A 20,397-nucleotide genomic window follows, 5' to 3' on the forward strand; every position below is an offset into this window, starting at 1 on the left:
TTGTCTTGCCTCTGTTTTATGATGATGTCTGATTCAGATTAAGTGGATTATGTGCCTTTATAAAACATTAAATATCTACATATAGAATGATTACCTAATCATTTATGAACTTGGGTAAGGGATGGTGGTTCAGGGAGAGGGCTGGGGAAGGATGATACAAATCTTATAACATACTTCTTATTACCAGTCTTTCTGAAGTCTTAATTTTCCAAGTGAGTCCCAGACTATTAGCTTGAAAACATCAAAGATAAGATGATGTGGACACAGCCAAAAAGCTTTCCCAATGGTAAACGTTCTCTAACTAGAAAATTATTCCCTTACGCTTACCAGTCTAAGTTACAGTTCTTCTGGAGTACTTAAGAGAGTGAAAGCAGTAAAAGATAATACCAGCTACATGTAATTAGAGGAACCTTGCAAGATAAAGAAAAATAAGACAAGTTATTATTATTAAAGCTTAAATGTTAGCTTTTATCTAACATTTAAATGCCAAGAATACCTCTCTTGGTAGCCAGTTATTGCAGCAGGTGTGTGATAGGCCGTGGGAGCTACATTTTCATCTTTGAAAGGACAGATTAAAAGGGGTTCTGAGTTAAGGTTTACTCTACTTCCATTATAGCTACAGAATCTAACTAGACCAGTATAAGGTAGGGTATAGAAAGACAGGCTCTGCATTATAAATTTTAAAAATCCCTAGTAAATGAAAACTCCCACTAAGTATTCTTTAATGTTATCATTTCAATTAACTTTAAGAAAATGAATGGCATAATGATATGTATACTGTTATACTGTACCTTTCTCAGGCTTTCATATTCCTCACGAAGTTCCCCAGGCTTGCTTAATTTGATTGGTGCTCTGAATATAAACTCTGCAGGAAAGGGAAAAGAAAACACTTTTTAACAGAACTTTCTAGGAAGGAACCAAGATCTTGTCCTACTGCTGCCCCCACATCATAAACCACATAAAAATTGTGGTCATCTTCCACAATTTGAATATTCATTCATTCATTTAATGAAGACTTATTAAAGGGTATAAACCAGGCACAGTTCTAAGCACTGGGGAGAAGCACTGAACAAATAAAGTCCTTACTATCATGGAGCTTACAATATTGTGGGGGGGGAAACAGACAATAAACAAACAATTGTGTGTATGTAATACAACTGGTGGTACTAAGGGCTATGGAGGAAAATAAACACAGGCTGAAAGATTACTTTATCAATATATAGAGTGGGGCTTCCCTGGTGGCAGAGTGGTTGAGAGTCCGCCTGCCGATGCAGGGGACGCGGGTTCGTGCCCCAGTCTGGGAAGATCCCACATGGCGCAGAGCGGCTGGGCCCGTGAGCCATGGCCGCTGAGCCTGCGCATCCGGAGCCTGTTCTCCGCAACAGGAGAGGCCACAGTGGTGGGAGGCCAGCGTACCACAAAAAAAAAATATATATATATATATATATAGAGAGAGAGAGAGAGAGAGAGAGTGGTCTGAACGGTCTCACTGATAAAAGTAACATGAAAGTAACATGTTAAAAGACCTCAAAGAAAACTGTATTTAAAGCTCCTACTTCAACGTTACCAAGTAACATTTTAAATAAGCTAAAGTTTTACTCATAACTTTGTTACTAATGTTTCTTTCTACTTCTTTTTCAACATTGCCAACAGACTATTTTCCTGTATACAACTTATAAATATTTTCAGTATATAATCTCATTTTTTATCCTCAAAGCCTTCAGTGGTTTTGATCAGCTTACAGAATAAAGTCAAAACTCTTCAATATGTCACTCAAGGTTTCCCAGAGACTGATCACAACTTTATCTTTCTAAAGCACTGTGTCTCTCATCTCTTGACTATCTCGTTACAATATATATATGACACATACTTCTAACCCTTTTAAGCTGTTTCTCAGCTGAAATTCTCTTTTCTCCCCTTCTCTATATCCAGGCCCACAGGAGGCACACAATACACGCTGGTTATATAAACAATAAAAATCCAACTTAAGAACAGGAATAAAAGATAAGTCCTAAATGCTATCAAAAAGGAAGGAGAAAATACGCACTCTGTCTCCTTGAATGTACACGACACTTCGATATACCCCTATGTATATTTAGCGACTTAAACACAGTATTTATTTGGAGACTTACTAATGACTCTATATCCCATTCAGGTTGATAATATTTGTTGTAGAAAAGTGGGCTCCTCAAAAAGTTGACTTTTGTCCTTTTGCAGTTGTCTCACCTGCCTTAAAAAGACTCATATACACCAGAGAAATGCGGAAGTTTCTTAGACAGAAACACTGGACGTAATACAGATGCAGAAAACAGTAACTTAAAGCTCTACCAAGCTGCAGAGAATTATTAGACCCGGGGCTTGGGAGGCAAACACTACATCACCTTCACCCACTTAAAAAAAAAGTCCTGATGACTATTTTAATCATATCTCTTAAGTACATTTCTAATTATAGGCAAATAGTATCTAAAACCAGATGCTTTAAAAGAGGAGGGGAAGAACGAAGAGAAAAGCAAAACCCTTAAGTCAAAAGAATACTTTTAATACACCTATTACCTGAACGATACTTTATATTTTCTCAGTGAATCTTAACAGAAACTTTATAAGGCAGGTAGTATACCCACTTTTACAATAAGGAAAATGAGAGGTTAAAGGCCACAGAACTAGCACATGGCAAAATTAAGAGAAAAAGAATTAACAGGTATAAAGAGGGAAATTACTTAATGATGAAAAAGGCAACCCATCAAGAAGCTATAATAATTATGCACTTGTATGAACCTACAACAGAGAAAAAAAATTATAAGAGAAATTAATAAATCCAAAATTATAGTAAAAAATTGTAACACACCACAATTAAAAACAGGTAGATCAGGAGGATCAAGAGGTAATAAAAATATAGAAAAATTGAACAATAAAATTAACAAACTTGATTATATATATTTATGAACTCAATGAACAAAATATATATTCCTTAAAGCAAACAAGGAACAATTAAAAATACACTAGGACTCAAAGAAGTTGCAAAAAATTTCAAAGTATTCATATTACACAGACTTTGCTCTGGGATCTTAGCTGCCATTTTCCAAGCCAAGTTCTGTAGCTACCTGGCTGATTACTTTGGATTACCCAGTATTCTTTCTCAATAAATTCCTTATCTGTCTAAATTTGGCAGAGTACATTTCTGCTGATTAAAACTAACAACCACTGGCTGATTCTATTTTTCACATGGTACTACAAGACGACTAATAAACAAAACTCTGCTAAAACTGGTTAAGAAAAAAAAAGAAAGATACAACAAATTAATACTAAGAATAAAACTGAGGACCAAATTAGAGATATCAAGGCAAGTTTAAATCTCCAGCAACTACCAAAACAATGTTAATAATGAGTAAGCTTTCACATACATCATTTTGCATGTCTGCAAGTATATCCATAAAGCGCTGGAATCAGAACTGCTGAGTCAAAGAATATGTGCTTCTGTAATTCTGAAAGACAACACCAAATCACCCTTCATAAAGCCTGTACAGATTTATAATCCCACCAGTGATGCATGAGACTGCCATTTCCTCACACCTTTCCCAGCACAACGAGGGCTGAAATTTTTTAGCTTTGCCAATCTAATTGGTGAAATTCTGTATCTTATGCACTGAATGAGTGAAACTGAATACTTTTCACATGTTTGAGTAATTTGCATTTCCTTTGATATGAAAAGTATATACATTTCCTTTACTCTTGTTGGAGTTAACTTTTCTTGATTTGTTAAAGCTCTGTCTAGGTAAGGAAAATTATCCTTATGTCACATGAATAGCAATACTTTTCCTAGTTTATCATCTGTCTTGACTTTGCTTATAGTGGTGATTTTTGTGTAGTTATATTAATCAAACTTCTCCTTTATGGTTTCTGCATTTTGTATCATATTTGGAAAGACATTCCTCAGGCCAAGATACAATAACAAATTCTACCACAGTTTCTTCTGGTACAAAGTATAAGATTCTTCTCATATCTACTTTTAAAAATTCTAAATCTATATTTTTATTTGGAAGCAACATAAGGAGCATAATGTTATTCAGTCTTTTAATAAGTCTACGAGCCAACACAAGGGACCAAAAATATTTTAATGATACACTAGTAAAAATGATTATAATTTTTACTTAAAGAATTTGCTTTCTCTAAAATAGTTCTTGCTGACATTTAGAAGAAAATGTCCAAAGAGGTTAACATCTTCATTATATAGTGTAAATAATACAAAATTTAAAGCCTGATCCCCCAAACTTAGGAGCTTCCAAAGTCTTGGATAAGTCAGTCTCAACTTCCTCTTCTGTAAAACCAGAATAATACCTATTATGACAGGCCATTATGAGGATCAAATGAATATAATGAGAGTGAAAATACGTTGTAAACTATTTTCAGCCAGTAGAGTGGCATGCAGTAGAATCTGATAACTATAAAATTGTCTCTGGTGTTGGTGAGATAAAGAAATGGTAGTTTGGTTTGATTTATTTGCAAGTACAACTTACAAGAAACAAAGATAATGACCCAACTGCTTTGACACATATATTATACGAAAAGTTAAATTCACTTTGGGATACTTAAGAAATCTCAAAGTTCATAATATAAGGCCAAGTAGGAACTCGGCACACTGACTGAAATATTACTATGCCTTGATTCATCTGAGAGTAAAAGGTAATGACAGGGGTAGGGGTGGAGTACTAATTTATATTCACCAAAATTAGTACTGATATAGATTAGCTTACTCTTGGATTAAGATTAATGATGTCTAATGCTTTAAAAATACAAAATGTGAAAGTCACTTTTTGCAACTTCTTCCCCCAACAGGACTGTGCTACGTTAACTGGCATCATGCCCAAAAGCTCAAAAAATTACATAGTCAACAAAGTAACTCTTGCATACAAAAACAGTTAAGCATAACAGGTCATGAATTGGTCCAATATGACATTAATTTAAATCTTAAAGTCTATTTCCTATTTTAGTAACGCCCTCTAGAAACGTCAACAAGGCAAAAAAAAAAAAATTCTTTTTTTTCCCCTACTGGCTTGCAAAAGAGCATATTAGGTTCTGATACCTACTCTGTCAATTAAGTGAGAGTATTTAGATATATCAAAGCTTCTCTTTACCTTGGTCTCACCTATCAAATGGAAATTAAAATACTGGCCAAACCTACCTCATATACGAACGCAGAAGACCACAATTAATAGTAGTAGTAGTAATCAGTGAAGAATCCCTATAATTAATAAAAACAGCTAACATTTAATAAGAGCACACTATATGCTAAATGTTGCACACATACACACACAGAGAATGCAGAAAAGACTTAACAATAGCAGGCCTAACTTAAGATAGGCCTAACCTATCTTAAGGCCTGCTTACAGGGTTGGCCCTTGGCTGGTGCCTAGGAACTCGGATCTCAGGAGAGTTCCCACCCTCTCTGATTAGGTGCAGGTTCACTGTACCTAAATTGTTTGTAGAACAATGTAGTTATGCTGAATACCTTCTTTCCTGATGGGATTCTGGAATTTTGGTATATGCTAGGCAGACAGTCCTTACATGATCAGCCCCTAATAAACACTCTGGGCACCAAGTCTCCAAGAAGCTTCCCTGGCTGGCACCATTTAACACATACTGTAACAACTTGTTGCTGGGGGAATTAAGCATATCCTATGAGACTCCACTGAGAGAGAACTCTAAAAGCTTATGCCTGATTTGCCCTGGACTTTGTCCCATGTACCTTTTCCCTTTGCTGATTTTAGTCTGTATCCTTTCACTGTAATGAATCACAGCCATGAGTAGGACTATATGCTGAGTCCTGTGAGCACTCTTAGTGAATCATCAAACCTGTGGCAGGGGGCCGGGGGGCGGGGTGTCTTGGAGCCCTCCTGAGACACACATACACACATATCATGGACTAAAATCTCTTTAGATCTCAGTTTCTACTAGAGAAATGAAGTCAAGACACTAGATAACTTCTAAAGTTAATGATTCAACACAGGCATTCCTTATTTTATTGCACTTCACTTTCTTGCACTTCACAGATACTGTGGTTTTTACAAATTGAAAGTTTATGGCAACCCTGTGTTGTCAGATGATAATTTGCATTTTTTAGTAATAAAGTATTTTTAAATTAAGGTGTGTATAATTGTTTTTTAAACCATGATGCTATTGCACACTTAACAGACTACAGTATAATGTAAACCTAACTTTTTTAAAAAATTTCTACTTCTACTTTATTTGTTCTTAAAAGAACACAGAAGCAAAATCTACTTTTCCTCATTAAGACATTTGAAACTAAAAACCACATTATTTTAAGTTCTATAGGTCACATTATTTTTTTTTCAGAGATCTTATAGCTTTTATTTTCATTTAAAAAAAGTTTTGAAGTATAGTTGATTTACAATGTTGTGTTAGTTTCTGGTATACAGCAAAGTGATTCAGTTATACATACAGGTCACATTATATTTTTATCCGACTCTAGGTAAAATGAGGTCGGAATCTAGAGAGAGAGAAAATGTAATTTTATACTACACAATTCAAATTTCTCTCTATATAGATATGTATATATACTTTTAGTTTGCTGTAAAGCATTCTCATTGCTACTGCCATTGTTAAAGTAAATAACTACTTTGGCTCCATCCAACTATTAATGTACAAGAAAATTGAAGAGACTTAATGTAGAGAAAAGCCATTTGGGGAAGAATTTGCATTGTTTTATGCCTGCCAAATTTCATTACTCTGGATTTCTGTGTAATATAGTTTTTTGTGGGGTTTTTTAGGCAAAAATAGAACAGACAAGCAAAGTTTTATGATACATATAATATTTAACTCAGACCTTATAATTCTAGAGTTGTGAAGTTCTGGGTGAAACAAATTCTGAAGAAGCGTAGAGAAATTAAAAGTGTGATGATAATAATAAATCTTTTCAAGTAAGGCATTAGAACTTGATTTTTTTACTGCAGAAAATAAAAAATAAAAGACACTATAGAATGATTGTCATGTATTATACTGGTTTAAGATGATTGTCAAAAAAAGCTGGTGTTAATGGTTTCTTTTTTTTTTTTTCATTTTCACAGTTCATACTTCATTTTAATCACTGAAGATGCAGACCAGTAATTCTTGAAGTGTGTCCATTGATCCCTAGGTGTCCCAGAGACCTTTTCAGGACTCTATAAGGTCAAAAAATTCTTAAGACTCTTAAGATGTTAGTTGCTTTTTTTACTCTCATTCCTTCCTTAGTGTGCAGTGGACTTTTCCTTCATTTCCATGAGATGTCATGACATCATTGTTTTGATGGCTAATGGAATATGTATTTGTCAACTGCTTGTGTTAAATTTTTCTTAATTTTTTTTTCATCTTTATTGGAGTATAATTGCTTTACAATGGTGTGTTAGTTTCTGCTTTATAACAAAGTGAATCCTTTATACATATACATATGTTCCCATATCTCTTCCCTCTTGCGTCTCCCTCCCTCTCACCCTCCCTATCCCATCCCTCTAGGTGGTCACAGACCACCTAGCTGATCTCCCTGTGCTATGTGGCTGCTTCCCACTAGCTATCTATTTTACATTTGGTAGTGTAGATATGTCCATGCCACTCTCTCACTTTGTCACAGCTTACCCTTCCCCCTTCCCATATCCTCAAGTCCATGCTCTAGTAGGTCTGTGTCTTTATTCCCATCTTACCCCTAGGTACTTCATGACCTTTTTTTTTTTTTCTTAGATTCCATATATACGTGTTAGCATATGGTATTTATTTTTCTCCTTCTGACTTACTTCACTCTGTATGACAGACTCCAGGTCCATTCACCTCACTACAAATAACTCAGTTTCATTTCTCTTTATGGCTGAGTAATATTCCATTGTATATATGTGCCACATCTTCTTTATCCATTCATCTGTCAATGGACACTTAGGTTGCTTCCATCTCCTGGCTATTGTAAATACAGCTGCAATGAACATTTTGGTACATGACTCTTTTTGAATATAGTAAATCTAACTTTTATGTGCACTGGGAAACCAAAAAATTCATGTGACTTGCTCTACTGCAGTATTCACTTTATTATGGTGGTCTGGAACCAAACTCTCAATATCTCCAAGGTATGCCTGTAATAATATTTTTATTTCCTTTTCATTTATTACTCAACAGGTTTCTCTAAATTCTTAAATACTCTATTAAAAAAATAGGTTAAAATGCTATTAGGATTTTAAACTTATGTAACAGTAGCTATAACATGAAAATAATTTCTTTGAAGCCTTATGAAATATGGTTTCAATCCACCTGGGAAAAGGTCAGAAAAATAAAAATCTCCCCTTTAAAATCAAAGTCTTTTACAGTGTCTCTTAAAGCTTACTGTAGAACATGCATACACTGAACATTATTAATTATACTAAGATATTTATCAGTCATGATTAACCTTTCCAGTTCCCTGACTTTTAGTACAGAAAAAACTCTCATTTATAATAAAATAGTTCCTGTCTGCTGATGTGGGATTAGACTTTTCTTAATATTCTCTTTACCTCCCTCTGCCTTCCTAGAGTCATATGTCAGCTCCCTCCACTCCAAAAGTTGAAGTTGTGATTGAAACTCCTGCAATACTATCATAAAATCAGAGCAACAGGAGAAAATCTAGATGACTTGGTATGGTGATGCCTTTTTAGACATAATATCAAAGACATGATTCATAAAATAATTGATAAGCTGGACTTCATTAAAATTAAAAATTTCTGCTCTGCAAAAGGCAATGTCAAGAGAGTGAGAACAAAAGCCACAGATTGGAAGAAAACATTTGTAGCAGATGTATTTGATATAAGACTGTTATCCAAAATAAACAAAGAACTATCAAAACCTAATCAGAAAACAACCTGATTTTTTTTTAATGGGCAAGAGACCTTAACAGACACCTCACCAAAGACAATATATGGCAAAGAAGAAGACATAGCAAATAAACAAATGAAATAAATGCCCAACATCATCTGTCATTAGGGAATTACAAATTAAAACGAGATGGCACTACACCCCTACTTAGAAGGGCTAACATCCCAAACACTGACAACACCAAATGCTGGTGAGGATGTGGAGCAACAAAAATTCTCATACACTGCTGGTGGGAATGCAAAATGGTAGAGCCACTTTGGAAGGCAATCTGGCAATTTCTTACAAAACGAAACATAGTTTTACCATACAATCCAGTACTTGCACTCCTTGATATTTACCCAAACAAGTTAAAAACTTATATCCACCCAAAAACCTGTAAATAAATGTTTACAGCAGTTTTGGTCATAACTGCCAAAACTTGGAAGCAAACAAGATATCCTTCAAAAGGTAAATGGATAAATAAACTGAGGTACATACAGTGAAATTAATTAAAGAAACCTCACCTAAAATTAGAGTAGGGACAGGCCTATAGGGGGAGCACTCATGCCTGCCCCCATGCATCTGTCAGTTACTCCAAATAGGAAGAGCTATACACCTACACCTATGACAGGAAGGTGTTGCTTACATTACTATCCAGCAGGAAGAAGAAAACTTCTCTCCACCCCAAAACAGCTCCACCAATCAGATATGCAGCAGCTCAACTGATGAGAAGCCTCCATACTTTGGACTCCCAGCTTCCTCCAGTGGACTCTTTGGTTATTACAGCCCTTCCCAACTCCCCTCTTTTCCCTATAAAATCAAATTCCGATTCCTTGCTCTCTGAATTTGTCTCTGGTCTCTAGTTTGCATATTCCACTGCAATTCCTCTGGCTATTCCCAAATAAACTCACTTTTGCTGGTAAAATAACTGGCTATTATATTGTGAAAGTTGATAATCCAGACAATGGAATATTATTCAGTGCTAAAAAGAAATGAGTTTTCAACGCTGATGAAAAAAATCAGAGATAACACAAACAGCTGGAACAATATACTAGGTTCTTGGATTGGAAGAATCAATATTGTCAAAATGAATATACTACTCAAGGCAATTTACAGATTCAATGCAATCCCTATCAAGTTACCAATGGCATTTTTTCACAGAACTAGGACAAAAAAAATTCTATAATTTATATGGAAATACAAAAGACCCCAAATAGCCAAAGCAATCCTGAAAAATAAAAATGGAGCTGGAGGAATCAAACTCCTCAACTTCAGACTATACTACAAAGCTACAGTAACCAAAACAGTATAGTACTGGCACAAAAACAGAAATATACATCAATGGAACAGGCTAGAAAGTCCAGAAACAAACTCACATACCCATGGTTGACTAACCTACGACAAATGAGGCAAGAATATACAATGGAGAAAAGACAGTCTTTTCAATAAGTCTGGGGAAATGGGACAGCTACATGTAAAACAATACAATTAGAACACTAACACCACATACAAAAATGAACTCCAAATCGATTAAAGACCTAAATTCAAGGCCAGACACTATAAAACTCTTAGAGGAAAACATAGGCAGAACACTCTTTGACATAAATTGCAGCAATATCTTTTTTGACCCACCTCCTACAGTAATGAAAATAAAAACAAAAATAAACAAATGGGACCTAATTAAACTTCTTCTGCACAGCAAAAGGAACTATAAACAAAACGAAAAGACAACCCTCAGAATGGGAGAAAGTATTTCCAAATGAAGCAACTGACAAGGGATTAATATCCAAAATATACAAACAGCTCATGCAGCTCTATGTCAAAAACAAACAAACAACCCAATCAAAAAACAAGCAGAAGATCTAAATAGACAATTCTCCAGAAAAGATATACAGATGGCCAAAAAGCACATGAAAAGATGATAATTATCCGAGAAATGCAAATCAAAACTACAATGAGGTATCACCTCACACTAGTCAGAATGGCCATCATCAAAAAGTCTATAAACAATAAATGCTGGAAAGGGTGTGGAGAAAAAGGAAACTCTCCTACACTGTTGGTGGAAATGTAAATTGGTACAACCATTATGGAGAACAATACAGAGGTTCCTTAAAAAACTAAAAATAGAACTACCATATGATCCAGCAATCTCACTCCTGGGCATATATCTGGAGAAAACTCTAATTAGAAAAGATACATGCACCCCAATGTTCATAGCAGCACTATTTACAACAGCCAAGACATGGAAGCAATCTAAATGTCCATCGACAGATGAATGGATAAAGAAGATGTGGTATTTATATACAATGGAATATTACTCAGCCATAATGACATTTGGAGCAACATGGATGGACCTAGAGATTATCATACTAAGTGAAGTAAGTCAGACAGAGACAAATATCACAGGATATCGCTTATATGTGGAATCTAAAAAAATGGTACAAATGAACTTATTTACAAAGCACAAATAGTCACAGATGTAGAAAATAAACATGGTTACTTGGGGGAAGGAGGGAGGAGGGATAAACTGGGAGATTGGGATTGACATATGCACACTACAATATATAAAACAGATAACTAATAAGGACCTACTGTATAGCACAGGGAATTCTACTCAATACTCTGTAATGACCTATATGGGAAAGAATCTAAAAAGAGTGGATTATATGTATACATATAACTGATTCACTTTGCTGTACACCTGAAACTAACACAACATTGTAAATCAACTATACTCCAATAAAATTTTTAAAAAATAAATAAAATGTAATTATGATTGAAAAAAAAAGAAAAAAATGAGCTTTCAAAGCTATGAAGAGACATGGAGGAAACTTTAATGCATATTACTAAATGAGAGAAGCCAATCTGAAAAGGCTACATACTGTATGTCTCCAACTATATGACATTCTGGAAAAGATAAAACTTTAGAGACAATAAAAAAATCAGTAGTTCCATGGACGGAGAAGGTAGGGATGAGTAGGCAGAGCAGAGGATTCTTAGGGCAGTGAAAAGACTCTTTCTAATATTATAATGATGGACAAATTTCATTATACATTTGTCCAAACCCACAGAATGTACAACACCAAGAGTCAAATCTACCATTCTGGTGAGTGACAGTGATAATGGGGGAGGCTATGAATGTGTGGGGGCAGGGATCATATGGGATATCTCTGTACCTTCCTCTCAATTTTGTTGTAAAACTAAAACTGCTCTAAGAAATAAATTTCTGGGCTGGCGGTGGGGGGTGGGGGGGACGACACAGCAACAACATGTCAAAAGAAGCAGAAAAGGCAACATCACCCTCCTTAGTCCAGAGGAATTAGTTCCAAAACCCACCAATCCCTCCACCAGAATCTATAGGGATTTTCAAGTATTTCAGTAGCACAGAAACAACCATTCACCCTTCCTTCATCTCACAGAAAAGAAATACTAGAAACTATTCCAGGTGTCACTGAGCTGCTGAGTATCTTAGTATTTATAAATGAATCCAGTGGTGGAAGTACTTTCTTAATGCCCATCCTCTGACAACTACAGTTGACCCTTGAACAACGTAGGTCTGAACTGTGCAGGTACACTTATATGCAGATTTTTTTTTCAATAAATACATACTACAGTACCATATGATCTGCGGTTGAATCTGAGGTTGGTTGAATCCACTTATCCACATAAGGTTATACACAGATTTTCAACTGTGCAGGGGGGTTGGTGCCACTAATTCCCTTGTTGTTCAAGGGTCAACTGCACCATGTTTAAAAGAGAAACTCTCTAAGGATATAATATCCTAAGAATGACAAACACAAATGGCGAATGACCAAAGCTGAGTACTGTATTCAGTCTAATGTGAACTGTAGGAGCAGCTGTACTTCCTTGATGGTCCTTCCTGAAAAAGACTTTCTCTACTAGGGTGGGGTGACTGGTTATTAATAAAGTCAAACAAACAAAACAAACTATAAGACTAGCATTTTGCTAACTGCACCAAACCCTCAGGAATAAAGTATCATTGTCAAAGAATCCACACTCAATATAAAATTAGAAGAAGAACCTCACTGAACTATATTGGGAAGACGCTACCCCAATAACTCTCAAATCCAAAGGTAAACATCCCCTGGTACCTTGCTATGCTTGAGTTTTTACCCCTGTACGTTCAATTTCTTATTAGTGCTGCAGAATGAAAAAGAACATTGGACTTCAGAGTCCCAAGATCTTGATCCTAATTTGAATACTCCCACTTACTAGTTATTTGTCCTTGGGCAAATAAAAAAATCTCTTTGCTAATTTCCATCTCTATCTCCACCACCAGTATCATTCTGATGACTGGCAGTTATACAGCACTTTCATTATGCCAGGCCCATTTCTAAGCCCTCTATATTTTAACTCATCTAATCTTCATAATGACCCAATGGGGAGGTGCTATTATCCCCACTTTACAGACGAAGAAACTGAAGCACAGAGCATATAACTTGCCTAAGGCTACACTGCTGTAAATGAAAGAGCTATGATTTGAACTCAGGCAATCTGGCTCCAGAATCGGTCCTCTTACCCACTGTTCTTTATTACCTCTTTAATATTAAAAAAAAAAAGAAAAATAAGCTGAACAACCCTATATGACAATGGGCAAAGAACATGAACAGGCAGTTTACAGAAACATAAATTCAAACGACTTGTAAACAAATTAAAATATGCTCAATTTCACTCACTTCAAGATATTAAAAACTTCTGAAACAAAACACTTTTATATATCAGATTGGCAAATATCAAAAAAATTTGATAAAGACAAGAGTTAGCAAAGGTATTCATTATCTTAATGATGTATCATACAAGTGTACAAAGATGTACAGACAATAATATTCACTGCAGATCAATCACAATACTAAAGACTGGAAACAACCTAAATGTCCTTCTATTTTAGAATGACTGAATAAATTATAAGTGACTGGGATACAATGGATCCTTTCCTATACTGTCTGTTTTTATTCCTGGTCTGGTTTCTTGATTTACCATGTAATTTTTGTTGGAATGCCATTCATTGTGTTATGAAAAACTATAAAGGCTGTGGATGATATAACATCCTACAGAAGATTCACCATGTTCTCTGACAGGAAGGCAATTAGACTAAGGGTAGATCACCTCACAATCCATTCAGGACATGAGCTTATTCTAGGATGGCTGCAGGCTTTAAAAACTTGAAAAGTTTGTTCTACCCTAGTTTGCAGCCCTCCGAGGATCCAACTGAGAGTTAAGGGTATTTTCCAAGCCTGCCTTCCTTGGAAGGTCCTCAACTTTTTTCTCCTTAACACTGAAGAACTGTTAAAAGAGTGCTCTGCTTTTCATTAGGCTTCTGGGAAGCTTCTTAACCTTTTACCCTACACAGTTAAAGAATCTGAAAATGCCTCAAGAGAAAAAAAAAGCAGGTGGAGAGTCTGGGGCGGGAGGAGAGTGGGGCGGGGAGATGCACCTCCCTTCTCTCTGGGATCTTGGCCTCTCAAGTTTTGGCTGCCTTGGCAACCCTGAACTATAATTTTTGTATCCTTAGCCCTATGAAGAAAGCTCTGCTGGCTTTTTTGCCTCTTAATAGCTATACTCTCCCTTTGCCAAGAATCCACAAATGTCTGAAGTCCTGGCTGCCTTGGCAATTTACCAATGCCTTCATATAGATTTTTTTCTTAAATCAGGCTTTTCTAGTTATTCTCAGCAGGAGTTTTGGTCTGCTACAATCTGCTCCATCATAGCCAGAAGCAAAATCTACATTCTTCATAAGCAGTGGAGAAGACAAGATTTTCGTCATGAAACCACAAACCATTAATAAAACGGGAACAAGCAGTAAGGAAGACAAAAGGAGAGAATATTCTTTTAAGAAAGTCAAGAAAGGACTCTAATAAAGGTAGAAAACATGTGGGCCAAGTCCTAAAGAAACTTCCCATCTTACTAGGGAACGAAAAACATACGCGAGTAAAACTACTATAGAATGTCAGTTATAAAACTAAACACCTGACTGCAGCTCAGAACAGCATGAGGTGGAGGTACAACAGCAAAAGAAGACAATGAATCAAAGCACATCTTCTACAACAAAACCTATGTAAGTGCAAAGATACACAGGAACCAAGAGGTCATTATCCATATTAATCTCAAGGTTACCTGCTTATACTACCCACCAAACTTCTGAACTACCTTCAAATGGAATATTCGAAAGGAGAAACTTTAATGTTAAATTAGGCTTACCATTTAGAAGTAGCAAGGTGGAAACATGGGGAGTGAACCACAAATACGTTCTAAAACCGAACTAAAGTGCTTTCCATTTTATCTACTATTTTTTTGGTTCACTCCTTCTAACTCTCCAAGAGTGCAGATGACAGCCAAGTACCAACTGTCTTAAACTAATGCAATTGCTCCTTTACCTACTTGCCCAAGACATTAACAATTTACAGTAGGCAATATAAACAGCGTTTACCTGGAAAGAACAGGAAGCGCACAGAGAAAAAGTTAAAAGTTAAGAAAATATATCAAATTTTAAAGCTGCTTACCTAAGTACCATAATTAACACCACAGATTACTGCTATAGTAACTCAAACTGTGTTTTAAAACTATCCTTGGCAAAGAACTAATGAAATCAAGATGTCACAACTCACATACCAAGAACTTAAAACATGTTTGTAACTTCTGACCTAATAATTTCTAGGAATCTTAGAAAATAATATAAAATACAGAAAAACTTTTACGTAAAAAGATTTTCATTGCAACATTGTTCATAACTGCAAAACAAAAACTGAGAGTAACCTAAATGTCCAGTATTGAGGGAATGATTAGGCTAATTACGGACAGTCCATACAATGTACTATTATCCTGGCATCAAAATTATATAGAAAGATTTTTTAAATAATATGCAATATTGGGCTTCCCTGGTGGTGCACTGGTTAAGAATCCGCCTGCCAATGCAGGGGACACGGGTTTGAGCCCTGGTCTGGGAAGATCCCACATGCCGTGGAGCAACTAAGCCCATGCGCCACAACTACTGAGCCTGCGCTCTAGAGCCTGCAAGCCACAACTACTGAGCCCGTGAGCCACAACTACTGAAGACTGCGCATCTAGAGCCTGTGCTCTGCAACAAGAGAAGACATCACAATGAGAAGCCTGTGCACTGCAATAGAGAGTAGCCCCTGCTCGCCTCAACTAGAGAAAGACCGTGCACAGCAACAAAGACCCAACACAGCCAAAAATAAATAAAATAAATAAATTATAAAAAATGCAATATTGCTTTAATTAGATAGGAAACCATTTATGTTAAATGACAGATGCAGATGCCAGACTGAACATGCCTTATAATTTCAAATGTGAACATTAAATATAGAAATGGAAATAACAAATGGAAAAAGAAATAACAATATAATTGTAGAAGTCACAAAGGGAGAGGAAAATATTAATGATAACATATCAAGTTATCATACATAAGTGTGTAAGAATAATGAAAACCATTATCAGAGATCAGGAAGTTAAAGAGGGAAGTGAGGAAGAGGGAGATGCTGTGGTAAGAGAAAATACACCAAAAAAAGGCACGGGACCCTTTCCCCAAAGCACTTATTAACATAGCTTATTAGCTAAGACAAAGTCATAAAAAGTTGTAAGAAGAGATTTAAATAATTACAGAGACGATGACAAATGCAAAGTCACAAAATGAACAATTGCCAAATTCATCTTACAAGCAAATGTTCCAACAGACATCTGTAGGAGCAAGAGAACAAGGGCTGGGAAGGAGAGTCAAGGCTATAGGAAGGTTGGATGAAGCTGAGTCAAACTGGTAAAACTTAGATTAAGTTAAAAGATGGAAGGGGACTTCGCTGGTGGTCCAGTGGTTAAGGCTCCACACGCCCGACACAGGGGCCCGGGTTCGAAGCATGCCACAACAAAGAGCCTGCACGCCACAACAAAGATCCCCTGTGCCACAACTAAGATCCAGCGCAAGTGGTTAAGAATCAACCTGCCAACGCAGGTGGACACGGGTTCGAGCCCTCGTCCGGGAAGATCCCACATGCTGCAAAGCAACTAAGCCCGTGCACCACAATTACTGAGCCTGTGCTCTAGAGCCCGCGAGCCACAACTAGTGAATCCCATGCACCTAGAGCCCATGCTCCTCAAGAAATCACCGCAATGAGTAGCCCGCGCACCACAACAAGAGTAGCCCCCGCTCACCACCTGCACACAGCAACGAAGATCCAACGCAGCCAAAAATTTAAAAATATAAATACATTTGTTAAAAAAAAAAAAAAAACGACCGAGTGCAGCCAGATAGTTTTTTGTTTGTCTTTAAAAAAAAAAATGATAGAAGAGCAATCCATGTGAACCAAGCACGACCAAAGGGTGATAACACTACTGAACTGCACACTTAAAAGGTTAAGACAGTAAGTTTCAAGTTATGTGTTTTTTACCACAATTTTAATTTTTTTTAAGTGTGAAGGCTACATTCTGCTAGAGCAGAAAGTTTATGTAGGAGAGTTGTATAGGCCAGAAAGGGTAGGTTGGGGCCAAATTATAGAGAACCTTCAACCTTAGGCTAAGGAATCTAAACTCATCCTGTCATCAACAAGGATACTACCATATTTAATCTTATTGTTATTAATAAAACTATTAATAAACAATAAAACTTCAGTTATCCAGCATGCTTGGGGAATACGATGTTCCTTAACTTTATGTGGTAACAACGCCAAATTTGGTTAGGATCTTCCCCATACACAGTTACAGCACCTCACCATCCACACATTTGCCGGATAACTTTCAAAAGTAGAAAGATCCCAGGCTGTGGAGACCAATCAGACTCCATCACTTATCAGTGTGACACTGAGCACACTACAACTTCTCTAGCCCTCAGTTTCCCCACTTCCCAAATAAATTGTTATGAATGATTAAATGACATGATTTAAAGTAATGTCTTGTACAATGCTAGATATTCATTAAGTGTTAGATACATCCTTATAAGGAAAAATTCTACTTAATCTTTTCAGGGATAGAAATTTCTCAGAACTGTAGGAAAAAAAATGGCATCAGAGATTTTTTTCTCTATATATAAGTGGGACAACTAGATAGTGCTTATTAACTGCTAATAAAAATTAATGATAAATATTCAAATTCCAAGTTGCATCTTGCTTCCTTAGCTTAAAAAATTAACCTGATTTGTACCTCAATCTGGAAAGAATGAGTCTTAAGCAGCCTAAGTCTGTGTAGACTTATGGCCAGATAGTAAATATTTTCAGCTTTGCAGACCAAAAGACAGCTGCTCAATTCTGCCACTGTAGCATGAAAGCAGCCATAGACAATATGAATAAGTGTGGCTGTGTTCCAATAAAAATTTACAAAAATAAGCAGTAGGCTGGATCTGGCCTGCTGAATGTAATTTCCTAACCCCTGGTACTATAGATTGAATGTCTGTGTCCTCTACACAATTGACACCTAATCCCCAATATGATGGTATTTGGTGGTGGGGTCTTGGAAAGGTGATTAGGTCATGAGGGCAAAGCTCTCATGAATGGGATTAGGGCGCTTATAAAAGAGACCCCAAATTCACTTTGTTATAAAGCAGAAACTAACACACCATTGTAAAGCAATTATACTCCAATAAAGATGTTAAAAAAAAAAAAAGAGAGAGATCCCAGAGAGCTCCCTTGCCCCTTCCACCAAGTGAGGACACAGCAAGAAGACTGCCATCAATTAACCAGGAGGCAGGCCCTCATGAGACAGTGAATCTACCAGTCTTGATCTTTGACTTGCCACCCTCTAGGACTGTGACAAATAAAATTCTGTTGTTTATAAGCCACCCAGTCCTTGGTATTCTGTTATCACAACCCAAATTGACTAAGACATCTAGATTAGAAAAAGACAAAGTAAGAGAGTAGAGATCAATAGAATTTGCAAAAGCAGGTATTAACCAAGAGTAGAGTCAAAGTGTAAGGTTCCTTGTTGAATCCAGAAATGGCCCAAACAACAGGCACAGCAAGGCAGCCCAAACTGGATCAGCACAGTCCAAGCATGAGGCACACAATAAAGAAGGTCACAAAAGCCAATGTAGATACAGGAATGCTGCAGAGATGAAGGCCGTGCAGACCTAGGCAGACCAAGACCATGTGGGTGTCCCCATCTCTATATCCACCACCACTCTGGACAAAAGCCTTTGGACTTAATTTCTGCTCTTTTTGAGGTGAAGAATCATCCACAATAGTCCACAAAGTGGAATGATACCAAAATTAGAAAGAGTGTAGGATTTCGAACCATACCAACCTGCATTCAAATCTACTACCCACTGGCTTTGTATCTACCAGTATTTATCCTTGCTAAACCTGTTTCTTCATCCATAAAATGGGAGTAATACCTACCTTAACAGGGATGTTTACCTCATCTAATCCTCCAGTACCCTCTTGGTACAGATTCTGTGCACATTAAAATGGTAGCCTAGGGCTTCCCTGGTGGCGCAGTGGTTGAGAGTCCACCTGCCGATACAGGGGACACGGGTTCGTGCCCGGTCCGGGAAAGATCCCACATGCTGCGGAGCGGCTAGGCCCGTGTGCCATGGCCGCTGAGCCTGCGCGTCTGGAGCCTGTGCTCCGCAACTGGAGAGACCACAGCAGTGAGAGGCCCGCGTACCGAGAAAAAAAAAAAAAAAAAAGTACCCTAACTGGCCTGTCTCTTAAGACTCTTTGTCTATCTTCAACACTGCTTCCCTAGTTCTTTATAAAGCAGAGACCTGACCCTATCATCCTCCTGCATAATAACTTTCATTGGCTTCCCTCTGTCTCCAAGATTTATAAACAAGACTCAAGTCTACCACCCCAGCCATATTTTCTCATATTCCCTCAATACTCTCCCCTCCCCAGCCTTCACACATAATCAATATTCCTAGATATGCCAGACCCTGTCTCTTTACATATATCACTTCCCCCTCCCACAATGTTTTTTCTCTTTTTCACTATATGATAATTAGTTCAAATCCCTGTTTATTGCCCTCTCCTTTGAAAAGTGTTTCTCACTTAACCCAGGAAGAATTACATTAGCCTTCTGCAGGTCCTCACAACATTCTGCACTTACCTCAATTGTAGTAGGATTTATTACCTGTGTTATAATTACTTGTTTCTGCCTCTGATTCCCCAAACTAGGAGATTCTCTTGAACCCACGGGGATGATCTCTAGGTATGTGTCTCAGTATAAAACAGTGGCTTAAAATTTTTTTTGTTGAATATACCAATGAGAAAGTGCTTTAAAGCCAGCACCATTTTGTACTAAGATCTTTTAAAAAATTTGTTGTCTGGAGGAAGATCAATTTGTAAAGCTTTTCTTTATAATGAAACCAAAAGTAAACTTTAGTAAAGTCCAAGTCAACACCAAATTAACAGGGTCCAATCTTTTGAGGTTTTATCATAATAGTTTTACAGAACCAAACAGTAGACAAAACACAAGAGAAATGGCAAAACAGAAGTAAAGGGAAAATAGGTCCACTGCTATTTAGAAAAATAAAAACCAAAACTGGATATAAGTTGTCTTCAGGCTTAAAAATTT

General features: G+C 36.8%; 1 protein-coding gene across 1 annotated transcript in view; it reads right to left on the bottom strand.

Annotated features, from left to right (window-relative positions):
- Positions 1-20,397, bottom strand: part of RNF169 (ring finger protein 169) — a 95,452-nt gene that overhangs the window by 59,594 nt on the left and 15,461 nt on the right. The window contains exon 2 of the mRNA XM_059070802.2: positions 792-865. Coding sequence (XP_058926785.1) covers positions 792-865 — 74 coding nt within the window. The remainder of the gene's footprint in view (positions 1-791; positions 866-20,397) is intronic.

Source organism: Kogia breviceps, chromosome 7, assembly GCF_026419965.1.
Source record: "Kogia breviceps isolate mKogBre1 chromosome 7, mKogBre1 haplotype 1, whole genome shotgun sequence".
Classification (NCBI taxonomy): Eukaryota; Metazoa; Chordata; class Mammalia; order Artiodactyla; family Physeteridae; genus Kogia; species Kogia breviceps.